The sequence below is a fragment of the Panthera tigris genome, chromosome F2 (assembly GCF_018350195.1).
Source record: "Panthera tigris isolate Pti1 chromosome F2, P.tigris_Pti1_mat1.1, whole genome shotgun sequence".
Lineage (NCBI taxonomy): Eukaryota > Metazoa > Chordata > Mammalia > Carnivora > Felidae > Panthera > Panthera tigris.
In genome coordinates, this window is record NC_056676.1 from 12941512 (window position 1) to 12960746 (window position 19235).

General features: G+C 41.7%; 1 protein-coding gene across 1 annotated transcript in view; it reads right to left on the reverse strand.

Moving 5' to 3' along the window:
- Nucleotides 1-19235, reverse strand: part of ASPH (aspartate beta-hydroxylase) — a 222254-nt gene that overhangs the window by 55416 nt on the left and 147603 nt on the right. Inside the window, exons 16-18 of the mRNA XM_015538820.2 lie at nt 12345-12431; nt 5829-5979; nt 3287-3423 (exon numbers count right to left, since the gene is read on the reverse strand). Of these exons, the coding sequence (XP_015394306.1) occupies nt 3287-3423; nt 5829-5979; nt 12345-12431 (375 nt within the window). The remainder of the gene's footprint in view (nt 1-3286; nt 3424-5828; nt 5980-12344; nt 12432-19235) is intronic.

Here is a 19235-nt window from a genome sequence, read left to right on the forward strand (position 1 = left end):
TTCTTTGTCTCTCGCTTTCTCTGCCCTTCATCCATTCAGGCTCTGTCTCTGTCTCTCAAAAATGAAAAGATGTTAAAAAAAAATTAGAAATAACCTATCCAGCCAAGGCAGTTTAGTTAATGATGATATATCCCTAAGAAGGAACACTTGGTAGCTACTAAAAATGAGGTTCTAGAAGAATATTTATTCACTTATAAAAATTCCGGTGATAGTATGGTTAATATAAACCAATTTAATTAAAAAAGACAAGTGTATGTTCTGTGTATGGAAAAGAGATTAGAAGGACACATACCACATGTTTTCATGGTGGTCTGCATGTGACAATGAGGCTGCAAATGATTTCTGCCTTTTGTGCTTATCTGTCTCCCTTGTTGGTTGCATTAGGCTTCTCTTAAATTTTATCATTAGAAAAGAGAATAAAAAAGTTTAAATAAAATAGAAAATTTTCAGTGACTAGATTTTTTTTTTTTTTTTTTTGCAATTTAATGAAATTTAAGAGTATTCAGAAGACTTCGTCTCATCTTAAAACTTATTTGGGGGCATGCACCTTTCATGATGTACATTACTACCTAACATGTATCTTGTATTATTAAATAAACACCATACATAAATACTTAAGCATACATATCGCACGTTTTTGCTTGAGCCTGTTTCACCGGAAGGCTATGCAACCAGGCATGTGGGAAGACCACTGCTGGGGGCAGTGCGAACCAATGAGGAGTTGAAGCCAAGGGTGGGATGGTCTGATTTGTGTTTTGTGTTGATGAAGGCTGGAGGACGGCAAGCCTGGACAGGATAAATGTGCCTTAGTTTAGGCAAGAGGGGATGAGCCCTTGGGTTAAAAAGAGAGTGGATTTGAAAGATATTCAGAGGGTAAATTAACAGAAGCTTAGGATTTGACATCAGGTTGAAAGTCCATGAACTCACACCATATGTTTGTTTCCTTAACTACCATTTCCCAAGCTGGCGTGTGTGAGTTTCAATCAACACGTGTGGGCTAAGTGAATGGAGGGAAAAATCGGGAAAATGCTAGACTCTAGAACACGGGTGGCTTGGTTAACTGTTAATGCCAAGGGGAACGAGGGTCATCTCTAAACTACAGCTGTCAGCAATCTACATCAAACCATTGTAAAGCAAAGTCTTGTTGAAACTGAAAAGCAGCAAAGAAAAAAAAAAAAAAGAAAAGAAAAAGAAAATCCCAGAAAGGAAACCAACAATGACTTGAGTTTTATAAATTTACTTAAAGACAAAAATCAACATGAAGAAAAGAAAATCAACAAGAAGAAAATTTCTTCTGAAAATGACCTCTGAAACACAGACATATCAGGATCAACTTTGGGTAGGGAAAGAGCATGCCTTAGACATAGCTTATTAACTTAGAAGTGAGGGGTGGGAAGAAAAGGCAAACCTCACATATATTTTCAGACTATTAATGCTTCTTTAAGAAGAAACCCACTCAATTGTGTAATATGGCCCTGTTTTAGACTTTCTGCATCTTGTTATGATTACTCAGATGAGATTATGATTTCAAACATATAAATTACAATAGAAAAACATTATTTTTCAAGATGAATTAAAATGTTTCACATATCTGGCATCTACTAACAGGTAAAAACAATGAATATATTCAAGGAAGGTTCTGGAAAGAAATCCATAGTGAGTGGGAGAATCTAGTATGCTTTCAGATCCTGCCCTAACCTCAAATCTACTTGGTATGCAGTCAATATTTGCTCATGATTTTTGAAAGGAAGGAAGGAAGGAAGGAAAGGAGGAGAGAAAGAAGGAAATCTACAATTCCATCTCTAAGGCTTCTAGGATAGGCAGGATAATGGGTATATCTAGGTATTCTGATATAGGTGGAAAATTCTTATATTCATAAGGTCCTGAATTGTGAAATACATGATATGTCTCTTAAACAAAACTAAGCATTAGGTTTTGGTCATTAGCAACTACAAACCCACATGGACTTCTTGTATGACCTGGACCAGGTATTTTAGTGAATGGCACATATTTTCAATGCTGTAGGATCAATCTACTTTATGCAGATATTACACACATTATAAAATGTGTAATATTATATTACAAATTCAAATATTACATATTATAAATTCAGCAGCCTTCAGAAAATATAAAAATTATGAGAAGGAAGAAGAGAAAATTGTTCTGAAATTCAATGATTTTCAAGTAAGCCTCAACACCAATAAAAGGGAGAAAGCATCCCTTTGTGAATAGATCCAGTCCCTAGCCTGAGTATGAAATCACCATATTTTGACAGCATTTTTAAAACAGAAGGAATTGGGGTGCCTGGGTGGCTCAGTTGGTTGAGCAGCTAACTCTTGATTTTGGCTCAGGTCGATCTCACAGTTCGTGAGTTCGAGCCCTGAGTCTGTCTCCATGTGGACAGCATGGAGTCTGCTTGGGATTTTCTCTTTCCCTCTCTTTGCTCTCCCCCTCTTGCTCATGCATGTGCTCTTTTTTGTCTCTCTCTCTCAAAATAAATAAACTTAAAAAAAAAAACAACCAGGAGGAATCATATTGGATCACTGAGTAGTAGCACTTTGATGTAAAGCACACCAGCTTAAAAACCATGGACCAAAACACCTAAATTAAAGAATAACAGGCAAATGTGTTCCTTTTCTTTTATAGATGCATTAACTTTCTCCAGTGTCAAAGTTCATTTGGTATCCTATTTATACCAAATGAATTCCTTATTGCTTGAAGGAGTCACAGCTTCCTAGATTTATAGTTACTTGTGACTTGGAGGTTATCTATTAAAATAACCACTATAAGGTAAAAATCCCTTCAAAGGCATCCCTGCTGGAGGATCAAAGAGTCACTGCCCTCCAAGAGGTGAGTAATTTACTCCACATGCCTGAAAGGCTCCTGATCTGTAGTCTCTCTGTAGATCGGACTTTTTGTGAAAAAAGGAAAAGGCTATGTATTTTAACGTTCATGGAAGAATGGAGTTTCACTTCCTGTCATGAAGCACACTGTTAGAAAGGATGTCTGTGGACTGATAAGTACAGTTTTAAAACGATCACAATTATAAGTTGAAGGTTTTGCTGTACCAAGTATGAATTAAAATTTACATTTTTCTGATTAAGGGAAAAAAGGGATGAAAACAAAGTTTCGAATATGTTAACATAATAATCCTTACATTCCACTTAACCTAATTTAAAACAAAGAAAACAGGAGATTGGGTACAATAAATGCGATTTACAATAATATTAAAACTTCTTGCTCAAAACAATCTGATGTAGTTACCAGGAGACTGCTGTTTGCTTACCTCTTCATAAACCTTCTTGGCATTGTTATTATCTCCTATCAAGAGGTACCCCACTCCAAGGTCATTCTTTAAAGAAGTATCATCAGGAAATAGTTGAACTAACTTCTGTAGGGTGATCAGGGAACCCCTCATATGACCTGATTTGGTAGGAAGAAACAAACAAACCAACCAACATCAATAATATATCTTTGTATTGAGAGTGTGAATCACAAGAGACTCTTCAATAGAGCCCTTAGACCAGCTTAAATCTGACTATACAGTTTTAATGATGGCCTCTTCAGCTTTCATCATGCAATTGCGATGATTATCAACAACTTCTATAAGTAGATAGTAAATGTAATACTGATTATAAACATTTTAAAGACATTCTCATTTTCTAAATCCATCAACATTTTTCTTACGTCGAATTCCCTCTTTGAAAAGTTTTATCAATTCCTTGTAAAAAAATGTCTCACTGGTGTATCTTTGGTTTATCATGATTAACTTCAAGATTATGAATAGAGAACAAATAAAAAGTCTAACAGATTTCGAGTCTAGCACCTTGTATGGAACTTGAAAAGGCACTGAGGTACACCTCTGTAGCTGTTTCCAAATAAGACTGTCCTCATCTCTAGGTAACGAATAACCTAGTCATGGAGCGAAGGAGACATCATCTGGTATTATGGGACCCTCTGGTGGACGATAGGATACTATGCACAACAGGAATCATGAAAACCCTAGCTAATTCTGGTCGATTTTTAAGGCTATCGGATGGAAATTTAAAATTTCTGGGGCCAACTGTCACTACTCCTCCACACAGAAATAAACTGAATATGGGAAAATGTGCAAAATATGGCTAGTATACATGACAAAATTAATTCCCTAAAGGGCTCAGTTGCCCACAAACGAAGTATTAGCCAAGAGTATGATGGGATATCAGGCTAATGCAGTTGTACGTCCTGCTAACAGTTAACCCGTTTGGCCTAAAACATCACCAGTTTATCCCATGGCCTTCCCCCTCTACTGGGCAATCTTGGATGGATTTGCTGAGCTATTCATTCCCTCACTAACAAATCGGACTCCACTCTTCCCTTCCTCCCTACCTGCCCAATTTAGATTCGTATGTTTCTTCTGTTCCTACAGTTCCCCTGTTAACCACTGCAAAGGCCCAGATGGAAAATCCCTTTGGCTACTATCTCTGTTCCTTCCACGCTGCATCACCCAACTGTGTTCTACTGTGAGTAAACTTCACCACCTTGTCACCTTCAACAACATCTTCTCCCTATAATCCTCTCCTCACAGAGCCTCCTCTCATGAACTTGCCTTATTCTCATTTGGGGAAAAAGACTATATTCAAGTATTGAAGGATGGCTGCAGAAGGGGGGTTAGATTTATTGATAGTCAGTCTTTTTCCACTGGGGCCAGAAACAAGGTGAGGCAAGCGAGATACTCAAAGCAAAGTTGAAGAGGCTGCCAAAAATTCAGTAATCAAGATGAGCGATACTTTTATGCATTCTTTCTAAAAAAATCCACAATGAAAGAAATATCAACATTTTAAGGGCAGACTAAGTGAATAGTGCCTAACAGAGCCATATTGGAGACTGAGGCAAGAAAAACACTCAGTAATACTGATTTTATGCCTAAGGCAAGTGCCTCCAGTGAGTGGCACCCTTGCCTTTTCCATCCTGTGTGGGTGCCATATGCTTTTCTTCTTCTGGACTGGCTCTTCTGAATAGAAGTCTAATGGGCCTTCTAGTTTCTAATCATAACTTGGGTTCTGTTCCTATCTGATAACAGGGTCAGCTGGCTTCCAATATTACTTATATGAGCCTCTCCTAGTGACATCAATAATTATTCACGTAACTTACCCAGCCACTAGCACCCACCTGAGCAGTTACACTTGGCCTAGATTCTTCCATCTGGTTTACTGATGACAAGTTAGGTGGGAGAGAATCACAAGCCTGATAATAATGAAGTTAGGTTAGAGCTAGTCTTATCTGCCTTTGGCATGGGAACCTGGGTCAGAGAGGATGCTTTATGCTGCTCTTTTCAAAGCATTTGTAAATTTACCTAGTGGTTTTAAGAAGTTTTTTTTTTTTTCCTATCATTTTCCTTGGGATGGAGTCAAACTTTGCAGGCAACATTTTTAGTGCCTGGAACTCCTAATATTCCCTCTATAAAAACTGCTGCACTTATAACTTCAACCTCCAGGAATCAATTTGTTATGGTTAAGAGAGAAAAGAGTCTGGCACCGCAGGAAGAGTTTTTGATTCCAGACCTATTAGTTTATTAGCTATGATTCTTTAGGCAAATTATCCAACCTCCGAGCATCCCATCTGCCTAGCTTTAAAATGGGGTGGGGGGTGGGGTGGGGAAAAGGTGGTAAAATACCTTATGCATCTTTCTAAGTATTAAGGCTAGGACTGCCATTTCTGTCTGGGACACTTTCAGGTAAATTACGCGAAATCAGTTATGAAAGTCAGGTTCCCTTCCAGGTAACTACACTCTTCTAAGAATATACAGCATGGCATTTGCTGTTGAATTAACTCTTACTCCACCTTACCCAGAAATTGCTGTCGGTCTGAGCGCCGCTTCAAGGTCAGCTTCAGCAAGTCTGTGGGGACATCGGGCAGACTGGCCACCTCCTGGTAGGTTTCGATGGCCCCACGAAGCACCTCATTGCTCCTTCTTTTCTCGGCCAGATCGTCTTCACACTAGAGGAAGTCCCCACACTGGATAAATGTCTCATGACAAGATATATTTGTAATCACCCAAAATATGCACGCAAACTTAATTTCTGGACATGCATCAAAAGCAATCTGAGACACATTAAAATTTTCTCCTTTTCAAGTGATTCAAAAGCAAACCAAAAAAAGCAAGACAACATGCTATCTAAGTAACACGAAGACGGGTTAGCTATCAAGCTGCAGAGGAGGAAAAATGCCATAAAAGCAAGAGGAATTAATATATGCTGGGCTGATGGAGATCTGTATCATGTTATATATTAACATTACACAGACAGAGCTCCAGTCCGTACTTCCTATTCTCTCAGTAGTTTGTGTGTTCACTCATTCATTCAACAACTATTACCCGAGAGCCACTTGGCAGGCAAAATAAACAACACAAAGCCCTTTTCTCATTCTGCTTCATTATGAACAAAAAGACAACATACAAATCAAAGTACCATGTGCCTGGCAGCCATAAATGCTGTGGGTCAAAAACGCAGCCGGCTCAGGAGTGCTGGCACCGGTGTGGTTGGGAAAAGTTAGTTTAGGCAGGATGAGCAGGGATGGCCTGACAGAAGTGAGGGAGTGAGGCATGAGGATATGTGGAGGAAGAACATTCCAAGGCAGAGAAAACAGCAAAAGCAAGGCCCCGAGGGAGAAGTGACGGGTGGAGGAAAGGCGGGTGCAGGCGCGGGGCAAGGAGGAGACTAGTGGAAGGGTGATGGTCAGGCAGCGAAGAACCTGGCAAGCTATTGCCAATTCCACTACGGTACCTCCATGTGAGATGGAAAGGCACCAGGGTTTGTTTTTTTTTTTTAATGTTTATTTATTTTAAGAGAGAGAGAGAGAGAGCACGCACACATGAACAGGGGGAGAAGCAGAAAGAGAGAGAGAGAGAGAGAGAGAGAGAATCAATCTGAAGCCAGGCTCCACCCTGTCAGCACAGCCCAATGCAGGACTTGATCTCACGAACTGTGAGATCATGACCTGAGCCGCAATCAAGAGTTGGACGCTTAACCAACTGGGCCACCTAGGCGCCCCCACAACAGGGGTTTTTGACATGATCGAAAGGACCACACTGGCAGTGGTATGGAGAACAGACCGAAAGAGTGGCAGAGAAGCACAGAGGCCGGTGAGGATGCTCCAGTAGGAACCCAGACAAGGAGTGATGATGACGGTTTGGATGAAGGTGGTAGGAGATAGCTGGATTACAGATACATTTTGAAGGTCAGAGCCAAAAGATGTGCAGATGGTCTGAATGTGGCAGAAAGGGAGGGAGAGAAGTCAAGGATGAACTCCAGGGTGTCGGCTGGAGCGATTACCAGACAGAACTGCCGTCCTCCGAGAACGGGAGAAGAGGGCAGGAACAGGTTGGTAGGCATTCGGAATCCGGAGTTCTGGTTTGGACCTACTAAACTCAACACTGATTAGGCACCCAAGTGGCGATACTGGATAGAAAGGTACATATAGGAGTCTGGGGTTCAGGAGAGAGGTTGGAAAGACAAGGAGGACCAGCAAAAAGCACAGAGAAAGAAAGGTAAGGAGAAAATAACAACAAAGAAGTGACAAAGTGATACAAGGTAACAAGAGGGAGCGATCAATCATGTTCAAAGTGGCCATCAGCTTGGGCATCTTGGTCATGATGCTGGATTGGGCACTGTGGCACTTCTGATGAGCCTCGTAAAAGCATTTTTTATGGGACAACTGGGGACCCATAACAGAATGGAGCAGGATCAGAGGAAACCAGGAGGGAAGGAGGTGCACACAACCCTTACAGGGAAGCAGAGAAATGGGCCAGTAAGTGGAGAGGAATGTGGAGACCAGGGAGAGATTTTTTTTTTATAATGGCAAATATTACAGCATGTTTCTAAGCTGATGCAAAAGAGTTGGTAGGGAGGGAAAGTGTGAGGATGCAGGAAATGCAAAAATCAGAATGATGTCCTTCAGCAGGTGGCAGAGGCTGGGAAAGGGAACAACTCATCCATGCGAACAGGAGAGAAGGCAGAGCATATGGCAGGAGGGGAAGAGAGGCTGTTAGTGCTGTAGTGGGATCATGCAGAAGTTCTCTTTGGATACTTCCATTTTCTTAGTGAAATAAGCAAGAGTCTTCGCTGGAGATTGAGAGTGGGGAATGAAATAGGAGAGGGATAAAGAGGAGAATGTGTAAAATGGTAGTTAAAATCCCATCAGATTTAGTACACTATAATCCAAAGATTACCATTTGAGGAAAAATGATACCAGTTAGAGGCTAAAAGTGGCATATAAAGGGTTTTCTCAGAATATCCTATTTAACATGTTTACCTTTTCTAAATAAAGTGTGGGCTGCAGTCAATATATAGTTGTCTGAAGAACCAAAATGAAGCACAACTCCATAATTTGAGGGCGTGGTAATAAAACGATCCACCCTCCCCTGTTCCAAATCAGAACTAGTAAGAATCGGCACAAATTGATAAAATACCTGTGGAGAACTCTTCAGAAAATATCACATCAAAGAATAACTTGTTCTGTGTACTGATTAGGTAAGTGTCCCAAGATGATGAGGACTAGAACTGAAGCAGTAGAGAGAGAGAGAGAAGTGGACAGATTTATGATTTTTCTAGATGAAAATTTCCCGATAAAAGAGGGGCAGTTCATCCTAAGTTGACAGAAAGAGCTTCAGAATATACTGCTATCCACCTGTTCATATCTGTAAGTGGTCTGTTTCCATTATAGACTTATCTACCAGGTGAGCAAGTCCAATGTCAATGACCCACACTGGTCATCCTGCCCCTATGGCCTTCGGTATATTCAGATGCTGGCTTTTCTGTTTAGGCATCAGTTTCCTCTGAGTTTGGCTATGGTGAGTTAACTCCCCAAAACATGATTATTCATAGATAACTTCCAGAATGACAGAGTCCTGGAGCTGAGAGAGCCCTTTTGAGACCATGCAGCTCAGTCTCTTCAAGCTACCAAACAGATCCTGGATCCGGAGGGTCTCTTCGAGGTTGGCGGAAGGAGAAATGTCTACCAAGATAATCCTTCTTTAGAGAAATTGAAATAAATATCTAACTAAAACTCAATCTGAAAAGACAGAAAGATGATAAGGTTTATATACCTTGTTCCCTCTCCTCCACCTATCCCAAGTTCCTTCATTTTAATGAGGTAAAAACTTCTTACAACTTCCAGAATTGGGAAAATATCAGTATTAAAATGGCGTATACTTCTTAAAATCTCTTGAATGAAACTAATAGACTGCTTTGAAAATCAAAATTGTACAGATTTATTGCTATCAGCTTAGCATCTGTACGTAAAATGGTTTGGGCAGGTACAGAACATTTGTTCTAGGATGTTAACATCACAAAGCCTTTTGTTGACTTGAAATAATTCAACCATCCAAACTTCCTAGGAAACGTGTCATTTTCTGCCTCAGAGGCATTAATGGTTTGTGTAAGATAATAAAGTGAACTGAATTTATAATTTAACATTTTGTATTGATGTTCAGGGAACTTGGTCAAAATTGATTTTCATGGTGATCCAAAGAATAACATAGTATCAGTGCTGCTTCAGAAATGATGGATATTATAGTTTGTATTTAACTTAACGTTGCTGAATTTAAAAAAAAAATTGTTGGGATATTCCCACAAAATTGTTTAATTTGCTAACAAAGAATGAAAAATTCATCATTTATTCCTCCCTATGGAATCCATCTTCTTTCAAATTCTTATTTTTAAAACTCCTAGGCATTTAAAATTTCTTTTAAATTACTCTATTAAAATTTAATTTACCATGCCTAAGTTTTGCTTAATACCATATTAACATTACTATCAATAACACCTTGTAGCAGAATAGTTTAGGGACAAAAAAATATTGCCTGAGGCCAAAATCTCAAATTCCTACTGTTAAATAAAGATACGAATCCAACAATCACATGTGCGAAAGTACTGAGTTTATTTAGACTCTGGCACCCACAATCACCGTCACGTAAAAAGAAAAATTCTAAACACAAAGAATTTTTGCCACAATTAAATTACCATGTGTATCCATCATTATTCTGTCTAGTTAATATGCTTTCTTAATCAAATGACTGTCAATACTGGTAACAAAGCCCATCAGTTATTTGAACAGGCATCATCTTTTGGTAATGAACACATTCTGTCTTGCTTAACACCAATGAATTTAGCAATTTTGGAGGATGACTGACCAAATTAATTTACAAAAATGATATCATTGCTGTCTACTACCCCTGGTCTGTACCATGGACAGGGGGAACTTCTTGGCATTAATTTTTCACAAACTTAATTTATTAAAATTTAATAAGTGAGTGTTTAATAGAAAGATAAGAATTTGAGCAACTGGGTCTCAAATGGTCGCCGCCTTTAGTTCAAAGCAAAACCTGTTTGTTTTATCCACAGATGTGTCAGTTTCCATGTGAGTGCCATATACAAGTCACGGCACTGACCCCCTCCAAAGGTGTGACGTCAGGTTCTCCTTGGTCTGGGAAGTTTTGGTATTGTGTCCCAGTAGGGCTGAGAATCTCATCCCACCAGGCGGGACTGTGGGAGTTTTGCTGGCTCGACACATCGTGTATCAGCCCTGGCTTTTATCCTGAACTCCAGACATCATAAATTCAATGTCTCCTTGCCATGTCCAGTTGAATGTCCGACAGGCATCACAAAGATTACGGGATGAAAAGTGAATTCTTGACTTCATTCCTACCTCCCCAATCTGTTCCTCTCCCAGTTTTCCCTGTGAGTAACCAGCACTCTCTTTCCTCACCTGGCTGAACCAAAAATCCAGGACTCAAGTCCTGTCTTCCTCTGACCTGTACACCTAAGCCAACATTAAGCCCTCCCCAGCCATTTCTCTGTCTCCACGCCACTGTCCCTTGAGTATACCTGGAATAGTGTCCTATGCTTCTTGCTCCTACTTTTGTTCCCTTAATCTATTCCCCAACCGGGAACCAACACAATCTCTACGAAAAAACAAGATGCCCAAGTCCACGCATAAAGCTGGGGCATGGAAAATACCATCCGTGAGGCCCTGGCCTCACCTGTGCCGCCTCACCGTCTCTCAGCTTGCCCTTCTTGCCGTTCTGGAGCTTGTTCTGCCGACATCGCTTCCTTGTACAACAGCCTTTGGCCTAGCTGTTCCCTCGGCCTGCACAGCTCCCTCAGTAACCTTGTCACATTTCAGCCACTTGCCACCTTGATAGAGTGGCCTTTTCTGATCAACTTATCTAAAGTGCTATCTGCCCTGTCGTCCTCAAATCACCTCACCTGCAGCCAAAAAATCTTAATAGGTATGCTTTTCTTTTCTTTATGGTATGTATTATAGAAGATGATCTAATATATTTATGTTTAATGCCTTATAGTATGCTTAAATATATGTTTCTTTATATATTTACTCATGGCCTTGCTCAACTGTCACCTCCCGGGTAGACTTTTCCCTGACACTCTATCCAACATATCAACTCCCTCCCACATCGTATGCTGTACGGTTTTTGGGGGGTTTTTGTTGTTGTTGTTGTTTAGGTTTTCCTTAGCCCTTACCACTAACAAGCATTATATCTTATCTTGTCCCAGGCTTCGCCATCACAATGACAACTCTGTACGTTTTGCCGAGGGGTTCATCTGCAGGGCCAAGAACAGGGCCTGGCATAGAGTGGGTTTTCTCTAAGTAATTTGTGACTAGGTAGCTTTCAAAATACCTTCCACGGGAATACAAGATCCACAAGGACAGAGACCTCTAGAGTGTTCATTATGATAATCCCAGGGTCTAACAAGAGCATGTGGCATCTGGTGGGTGTATGCAATTACAGATGAATGTGGACACGCTTCACAAAACAAAGAGCTGGAAGGTGGGGAAAGTCAGAGAAGAAAGGAGACGAGGGAATGGAGGGAGGTAGGGAGAAGGGAGCTGGTGAGAAAGGAGTCAGCGGAAAGAAACCACAGCGAAAACAAAGTACATTCCACTTGATATTTTCACGTCTTTCCTAGGCACACTTGCAGCCTCTAGTTACAAAACTGAGGTTCTTAAAGCTCCGAGGAGCCTTCAGTGAACACTTTGAGGAATGGGGCACCACAGTGACGGGAGATCGAAGACAAAAGCATTCTTCTTGACCTTCTTTTGAAAACCAGAGAGAAGTCCGATGGAGGGAGGACAGGAAAATGTTGTTGAATTCACCAGGCCACAATAGCAAGTTAATCGTCTTCTTTACAACAGTATTTTTTGCTTGACTTTACACATATGCATGAGAAATGGATTCTATACATAAGTTACAAGAGAAAAGAGAAGTGCAAAATAGTGGGCAGCGAAAGAATGACACAGAATACAAACACCAAAAACATTTTCTACAGAGGACGGTTTTCGAATACCTGTGCCTTTCCGTATCTCGCCCGTGGACTCTGAGGGTATTTGCGAACCAGTTCTTGGAATGCACTCAATGCTTCCTCAATTTTTCCCTGTTAGGAAGAGGCAGTTACGTAAAGACGGCAAGTTCAGATGCATAATGTTATTCAGTGTGTGTGTGTGTGTGTGTGTGTGTGTGTGTGTGTGTGTGTTTTAAGTAGGCTCCACGCGCAGTGTGGGGCTTGAACTCATGACCCCGAGATCAAGGGTCAGATGCTCTACCGACTGAGTCACCCAATATGGTTTTTTTAATATTCACCAGCTAATGCTGTCAAAACTGCCTGGACTCCATTTTGAGTCTAAAGACAGTTTTACCAAAGATTTTTAAAACATTAACAAGTATGGCAACCGTACAAGTAAAAATGAACACAAATGTACTTCATTTCTTTTAAAAACAGAAACCTGGCAAATGATGTACTATAAGTCTTTGTTTAAAAAGTTGCATCTTCCCTCTAGATGCACAGTTCCCGTGGGCATTAGTTCTTCATTTTCTTTTCAACAGAAGCATAGTTGACACACAATCTGCCATTGGCTTCAGACGCACAACACTGTGATTCAGCAACGCTACGTTACGCTACGCTCAGCACAACTGTAGCTACCATCTGTCACCAACCACTACAAAATCCCTGACTATGCTCTTGAAGACAATATTTAGGTTTTAAGTTGGGGGAAGAATACTGCTGGCAGCTGGAATGTCCTGGGGTCTGCAAGGAGAAGTCTGAAGCACCTGTTGGGGTGGGGGTGAAGCCTGCAGGTTGAGAAGGCCACCTGGCATGGTACCTGTCACCCACTGGACATCAGGATTGATTTGGCTCCTCTCCGATCAACTTTGAGGGTTTTGACTGGGAAAACTCACTGACTCTGGGTCATGTGACCCCTCCCCGGAGCGCATGTGGGCCCTTCAGAAGAGGGCCCAAGCACCTGTGATAAGTCTCTGACCACCACCACAGGAAAAGGAATAGAGGGTGAGGAACCCTCTCCCCACCACACTCCATCCACGGCCATTCCAGGGGGTAACACACGTCTCCCGGTTTCTAATGGACGGATGCAGGTCGAGGATGTTGGGAGCCATGGGATAGAGACGGATTTTTTGAGATGAACTTTGGGAGGCACTTCAGCTCCCTATACACTGGTAAACCCACTCGTTCCTCATCTAAACGGAAGCGTGCTGTGGTTTGTATGTTTTGACGTTCACCGAGCGAGTTTTCACGCAACAAAGTGTATCTCTCCAACATGGCTGTGCACAGCAAACTGTACCTACTACCCCACTGTTATTTACACCGACTTCGGACAGACTTGACTAGAGAAAGGTCGGGCAGTGTTCATATTAAAGGTACGTAAGATCAGTTCTCTAGGCAGACGTTCTCGAAGAAAGAGGTTTTCACTTCCTCTCACGTGCCCGTAAGTGGTGCTGAGGGGCTGCTGGGAAATACATGCACCGTGGAGCGGCTACGAGGGCCGGTTCCAGAGCCAGACCGACTGATGTGAGTCTGCTCTCCACCACTTGGAAGGCGCATGACTTATGGCAAGTTACTTACGACTCTGCCTCAGGTGCCCGGCCTGTAAAATGGAGATGAGGGTACTCGACTCGGCTGTGGGGGTGCCGTTTCGGTTAAGTCTCCTAACAGTGACGAAGCTCTGGCTGACACTGCACGGAGCATGTGCTGTGTGGGGGATGTGTGTGCAGCACAAGATAACGGGGCCCAGCCCAGGGAGGCCTCGGACCCGAGAGGCAGGTTCATGCTGACAACGGGGACTTGGCTGTAGAGATCAATCGGGCCGGGACCACAGACTCCACGTTACATTTAGTGTCACAAAAGTCTGTAGAGCTTTTTAAAATATGCTGCCCTCTCACGGTATTAATTTCTTTAAAGATTTTATTTCTCAAGAGCAGTTTTAGACTCATGGCACAATTGAGAGAAAGTATAGGTTTCTCATATACCTGCTACCTCCCCCACGATTAACATCCTGCACCACAGTGGTACATTTGTTACAACTGATGAACCTGCCATATCAAAATCGCCCAAAGTCTATAGTTTACCTTAGGGTTCATATTGTATATTCTGTTGTATATTCTGTGCGTTTGGACAAATGTATACGGACTGTATCCACCATTATAGTATCATACAGACTAGTTTCACTGCCCTAAAAATCCTCATCCCTCCCCCCACCCACTTTTAAGGGATGAAGGATTCATGTTAAATATCTTTTTCTGTGTGACTTTCTTGTAACTGCCCTGTATTATTATTATTATTATTATTATTATTATTAGAAGAAGAAGAAGAAGAAGAAATAAAAGAAAGGAAGGAAGGAAGGAAGGAAGGAAGGAAAGGAGGGAGGGAGGGAGGGAGGGAGGAAGGAAGGAAGGAAGGAAGGAAGGAAGGAAGGAAGGAGGAAGAAAGGGAGGGAGGGGAGGAAGGAAGGAAAGGAGGGAGGGAGGGGGGAAGGAAGGAAAGAAGGAAGGAAGGAAGGAAGGAAGGAAGGGAAGGAAGGAAGGAAAGGAGGGAAGGAGGGGGGAAGAAGGAAGGAAGGAAGGAAGGAAGGGAAGAAGGAAAGAAGGAAAGGAGGGAGGGAGGGAGAGAAGGAAGGAAGGAGGGAAGGGAGGAAAGGAGGAAGGAAGGAAGGAAGAAGGAAAGGAGGGAGGGAGAGAAGGGGGAAGGAAGGAAGGAGGGAAGGAAGGAAGGAAAGAAGGGAGGGGGCAGAAAGGAAGGAAGGAAGGAAGGAAGGAAGGAAGGAAGGAAGGAAGGAAGGGGAGGAATAGGAGGTGGAAGATAGAAGAAGAGAGGAAAGGAATCACTGATTCCAAGTAGCTTCAAAATGCAGGCAGGTAAATTCTTAGTTCTGAAGGTTTGGAGCTTGAGGCCCTGCCTTCTGAGTCCTTGGCTCTGGCTTCAGAGCCCTTATCTCTGGCCTCTGGGTCCAAGACTCTGCCCTTGGAATTATCTTTCCTTTCTATCGAAAGGGTGGTTAGTGTTATCAGCCTGGTTCTTGCCTGTAGAATTTTAGGACTCTGCCAGCCTTCTTTCAGTTTGTCCTCTGTCCCTTTCAGGTCGAGGTGGTTCTCCTGGTATAAGATTCTCAAAAACCTTGTGGATCTTTTGTGTATGTCACAGGGATTCACACCATTAGACAAGAGTCACGGCCACAGACCTCTCCAGGATAATCCCATCTCTATTCCTGGCTTCTGCTGGATGGCTGAGTAGATCCAAGAGCCACACATCCACTCCCTTCAGGAGAAGGATGTCTAGCATGCCCTCGGCCTTCTCTCCAGACCACCCTTTCTTAACAACGAACTTCCTACCTGTAGCATCTTCTGCAATCTGGATAGACTAAGAAATCTCCCCGAACTGTCATGTCCTGGCTCTTTTTTCTCTAATAGTTTCTTCCTTAATTATCACTTTCCTCTCTTATTTTACGAGAAGCAGCAAAAAAAGAAATCAAGCCACATCCTCAACACTTGGCTTGGAAATCTCCTCAGCTAAATATCCAAGGTCATCGCTTACAAGTTTTGCTTTGCCCAGGCCAGTAAGATGTAATTCAGTTAAGCTTCCTGCTACTCTCTAGCGGGGACTGCCTTTCCTCCAGTTTCAGGGACCTGTTCCTCATTTCCTTCTGGGCTCTGGCCAGAAGGGCCTTTAACATCTCTGTCAACATGCTGTTTGCAACGATAATGTGCATTCTCAAAGATTATCAATAAACCTTTCTCTAAGGTGCTCCTCACTTCCTCTGAGAGCCCTCGCCAGAAGCAGCTTTCGCATGCATATTTCTACCAACAGTCTGCTTCAGGCAATCCAGGCTTTTGCTCTCATGCCTCTCAAAATTCTTTCAGCCTCTACTCCTAACCCAATTCTCCAAAGCCACTTTCACATTTTTAAGTATCTGCGACAGGAGCAACCCACTGTCCAGCACCAAAATCTGGATTAGTTCTCTATAGCTGCTGTAACAAATTACCAGAAACTTGATGACTGAAACAACAGAAATTTATTCCTCAGTGCTGTGGAGAACAGAAGTCCAAAATTAGTTTCACTGGGCTGAAATTGAGATGTTGTTAGAGCCACGTTTCCTCCAGAGGCTCTGGGGGAGAATCTGTTCCTTGCCTCCCGACAGCCTTTCTTGACTGTGGATGCATTACTCCAGTCTTTACTTCGGTTTTCACATTGCCTTCTGCTCTCTGTCTCCTATGTCGTCTGTATTCAATTTCCCTCTGCCTCTCTCTTATAAAGACACATGTGGTTGCATTTGGGGCCCAACTGGATAACCCAGAATAATCTCCCCAGTTCAAGATCCTTAACTTACTCATATCTGCAAAGACCCTTTCTCTAAATATAAGATCCAGGGATTAGGACGTGGGTATCTTTTGGGGGGACTATTTTTAGCTTTACCACATGCATTATGTAACTCAAATTGCAAATGTTGAGGCTATTTTTATGAAAATCATGCCAAATGCACCATTATGCTTTAAAACAGAAATAACAATAGAAATAACAATCTTCATAACAAATTTGCTAAAGTATTTTGTCCCTTCTAGACACTCCCTTAATTGGTCATCAAGGTTATAAAAATAATGGAATATTTGGCTTGACCTAGGCATCCTTGCGATCCCCTTAAGACAGAGACGGTGTTGCCTTGCTAAGGGCTGACAAAGTAAATGTGTTTGCTTTTGGTCTGAAAGAATTTCCCTTCCCCAGAATCTCCTAACACTATTATGCATTTCTTATTTAAAAACTCAAAAGCAAGACACAATGCTTGTGAAGAACTGCCTAAAAATCATCTCTTTCAACATAGCTTACATTTTCTCCCAGGACCAAAGCCAGTTCATTGGAGAGACTCGTACTTGGGCCCCACTGTGCTGGCATGAGGCCAATGGGCCATGCTGAAGGACATTAAGACACCCCCCCCCCCGCCACACACACACACAGATGTGTTGTAGAATCCGCTGGTGTGATGTTAGGGGGGAAGCTGTGCCATCCATCAGTGTACCCTTTATGAAGATCCACAGCAGAACGTTTCTCTCCGGACTTGGTAGAGGACAGCTACTCTGATGAACACCATTAATCTTACAGGACAATGCTATTCCCCGTGTCTTCTGCCTACAGTGTACTTCATTCATCCCAAGCACCATTTAGAGCCTGGGATGTAAGCTTTCATGTGCTGGCCTTACTTACCCCGGCCTTATTACGTTTTCCATTTTCCCTCTCTTTTTTCACTTAAAATACAGTAACAGTAAGTGACTCCAGCAAATAAAAGAATCTTTCAGTATAGCACTTCAAATTCTTTTTTTCTAGGGATAAGGAAGAGTTTCAAGCAATACATACTTCTGAAAAATAGAAGTATTTTAAGCAATACTTTTGAAAAATAGATGATTGAAATACGATCTGATCTATGCACTTTGGATGGAAAAATAAAGTGACCTCATACTTTCATGTAGCATAGCGCTCAAAGCTAGACTGGACCTCCTCCGTCTAGGACATACCTCAGCATGGGCTACTCCAGCACGTCCAGTCGCATCATTTGAAATATCAGCCATAAAAATAACCTTAAAAAATTACGCTGATGATGCAGCCAATAATATGGATCCCTGCTATTTCAGAAGCAAGGACTGTAGCTATTTCTTCCTCCTTTATTTAGTCTGTTAGAAATTCAGGGTGCTTCTGGAGGAATGAATGATAATTTCTCCAAATAAGCAAGAACCAGAGAATACCCCATGGACTGTTCCAGCACTTTTATGTCCCATTGATGTATCTGCCCCTTGGTAACTGAGCTCTTTACCGTTCATTAGAATTACATAAAAACCCTTCTCTAAAGTTGTTCCTTTGTCCTTTATCCCAAAAGTCACCTGTGAAATAGACACCCCACATTTTCACACGTGGCATTTAGCAAAGAGCAAGTGGAGGATGCCAAAGAAAGTGACAGAAAAAGAAGATTCCCACTTCATTTCTATTAAGAAATGCAAATTTCCTACAAATAGTAGAGGGCTTCCTCTTATAAAAGCTACACAAGACAGACTCAGAAATCATTCCAGCAGTTAAACTTAAGGGCAGTGAACAACAACTTGGCCGCAATATTCTCTGACGTGACTACATGTTTATCAGCTGCTAAGGAGGGTAAGCCCTCCTTGGCTTGGGAACCTTGTCTAATACTAGACAGAAGTCTCCGTGCTTACTGGTATGGTTCCGATAAACATGTGGGAAGCACATTCTTGTCCCACTTCAGTTCCTAACTTGTGTGCTTTTGTCGTTGCTTATTTACTTACAATCCCCCTGTCCTATCTTTGCCGCCAATGTCTACTTGATAAAAAAAAGCATTTACAGGAAAACTAAATGTTTACGCAACTAAATCATTACGCAAAGTCTAATTCATGTACAGAGTAGAGAAAGAGCAATTTCCACGGCAAACAAGTAGATGATTAAGTGAAGGTGTTATTAAATGCATTATTATAAGTGTTTGACATGATAATTAGATGAAGAATATGACTAAGAGAACAAGTAACTTCAATCTAGTGTCAACTTCTTTTTTTAACTGCAATATCCAGAAACAAACGCAAGTAGTATTTCAAATTAACGGGTAACAACACAAACCACATAATAGTCTCCCTGAAAACTGCAGGTGCATGGGATTAACCCCAAGTGAGAAGAATGTTAAACCCAGTGTCATTTCACTTAACAGTAACTACCCTAAGAGTACTGGACTAACTTACTTTCTTTTTGCATTGAGATGCTACCCAATCAAAAACTTTTAGAAAGAGTACTTACTATTCTCCTTTTTTTAAATAAGGAAACTGAGGCTCAGAATGGCCAAGTGTTCTGTCCAAAGCCACACAACTAGCAAGTGGTGGAGGGAGGCTGACCTCAGGTTAG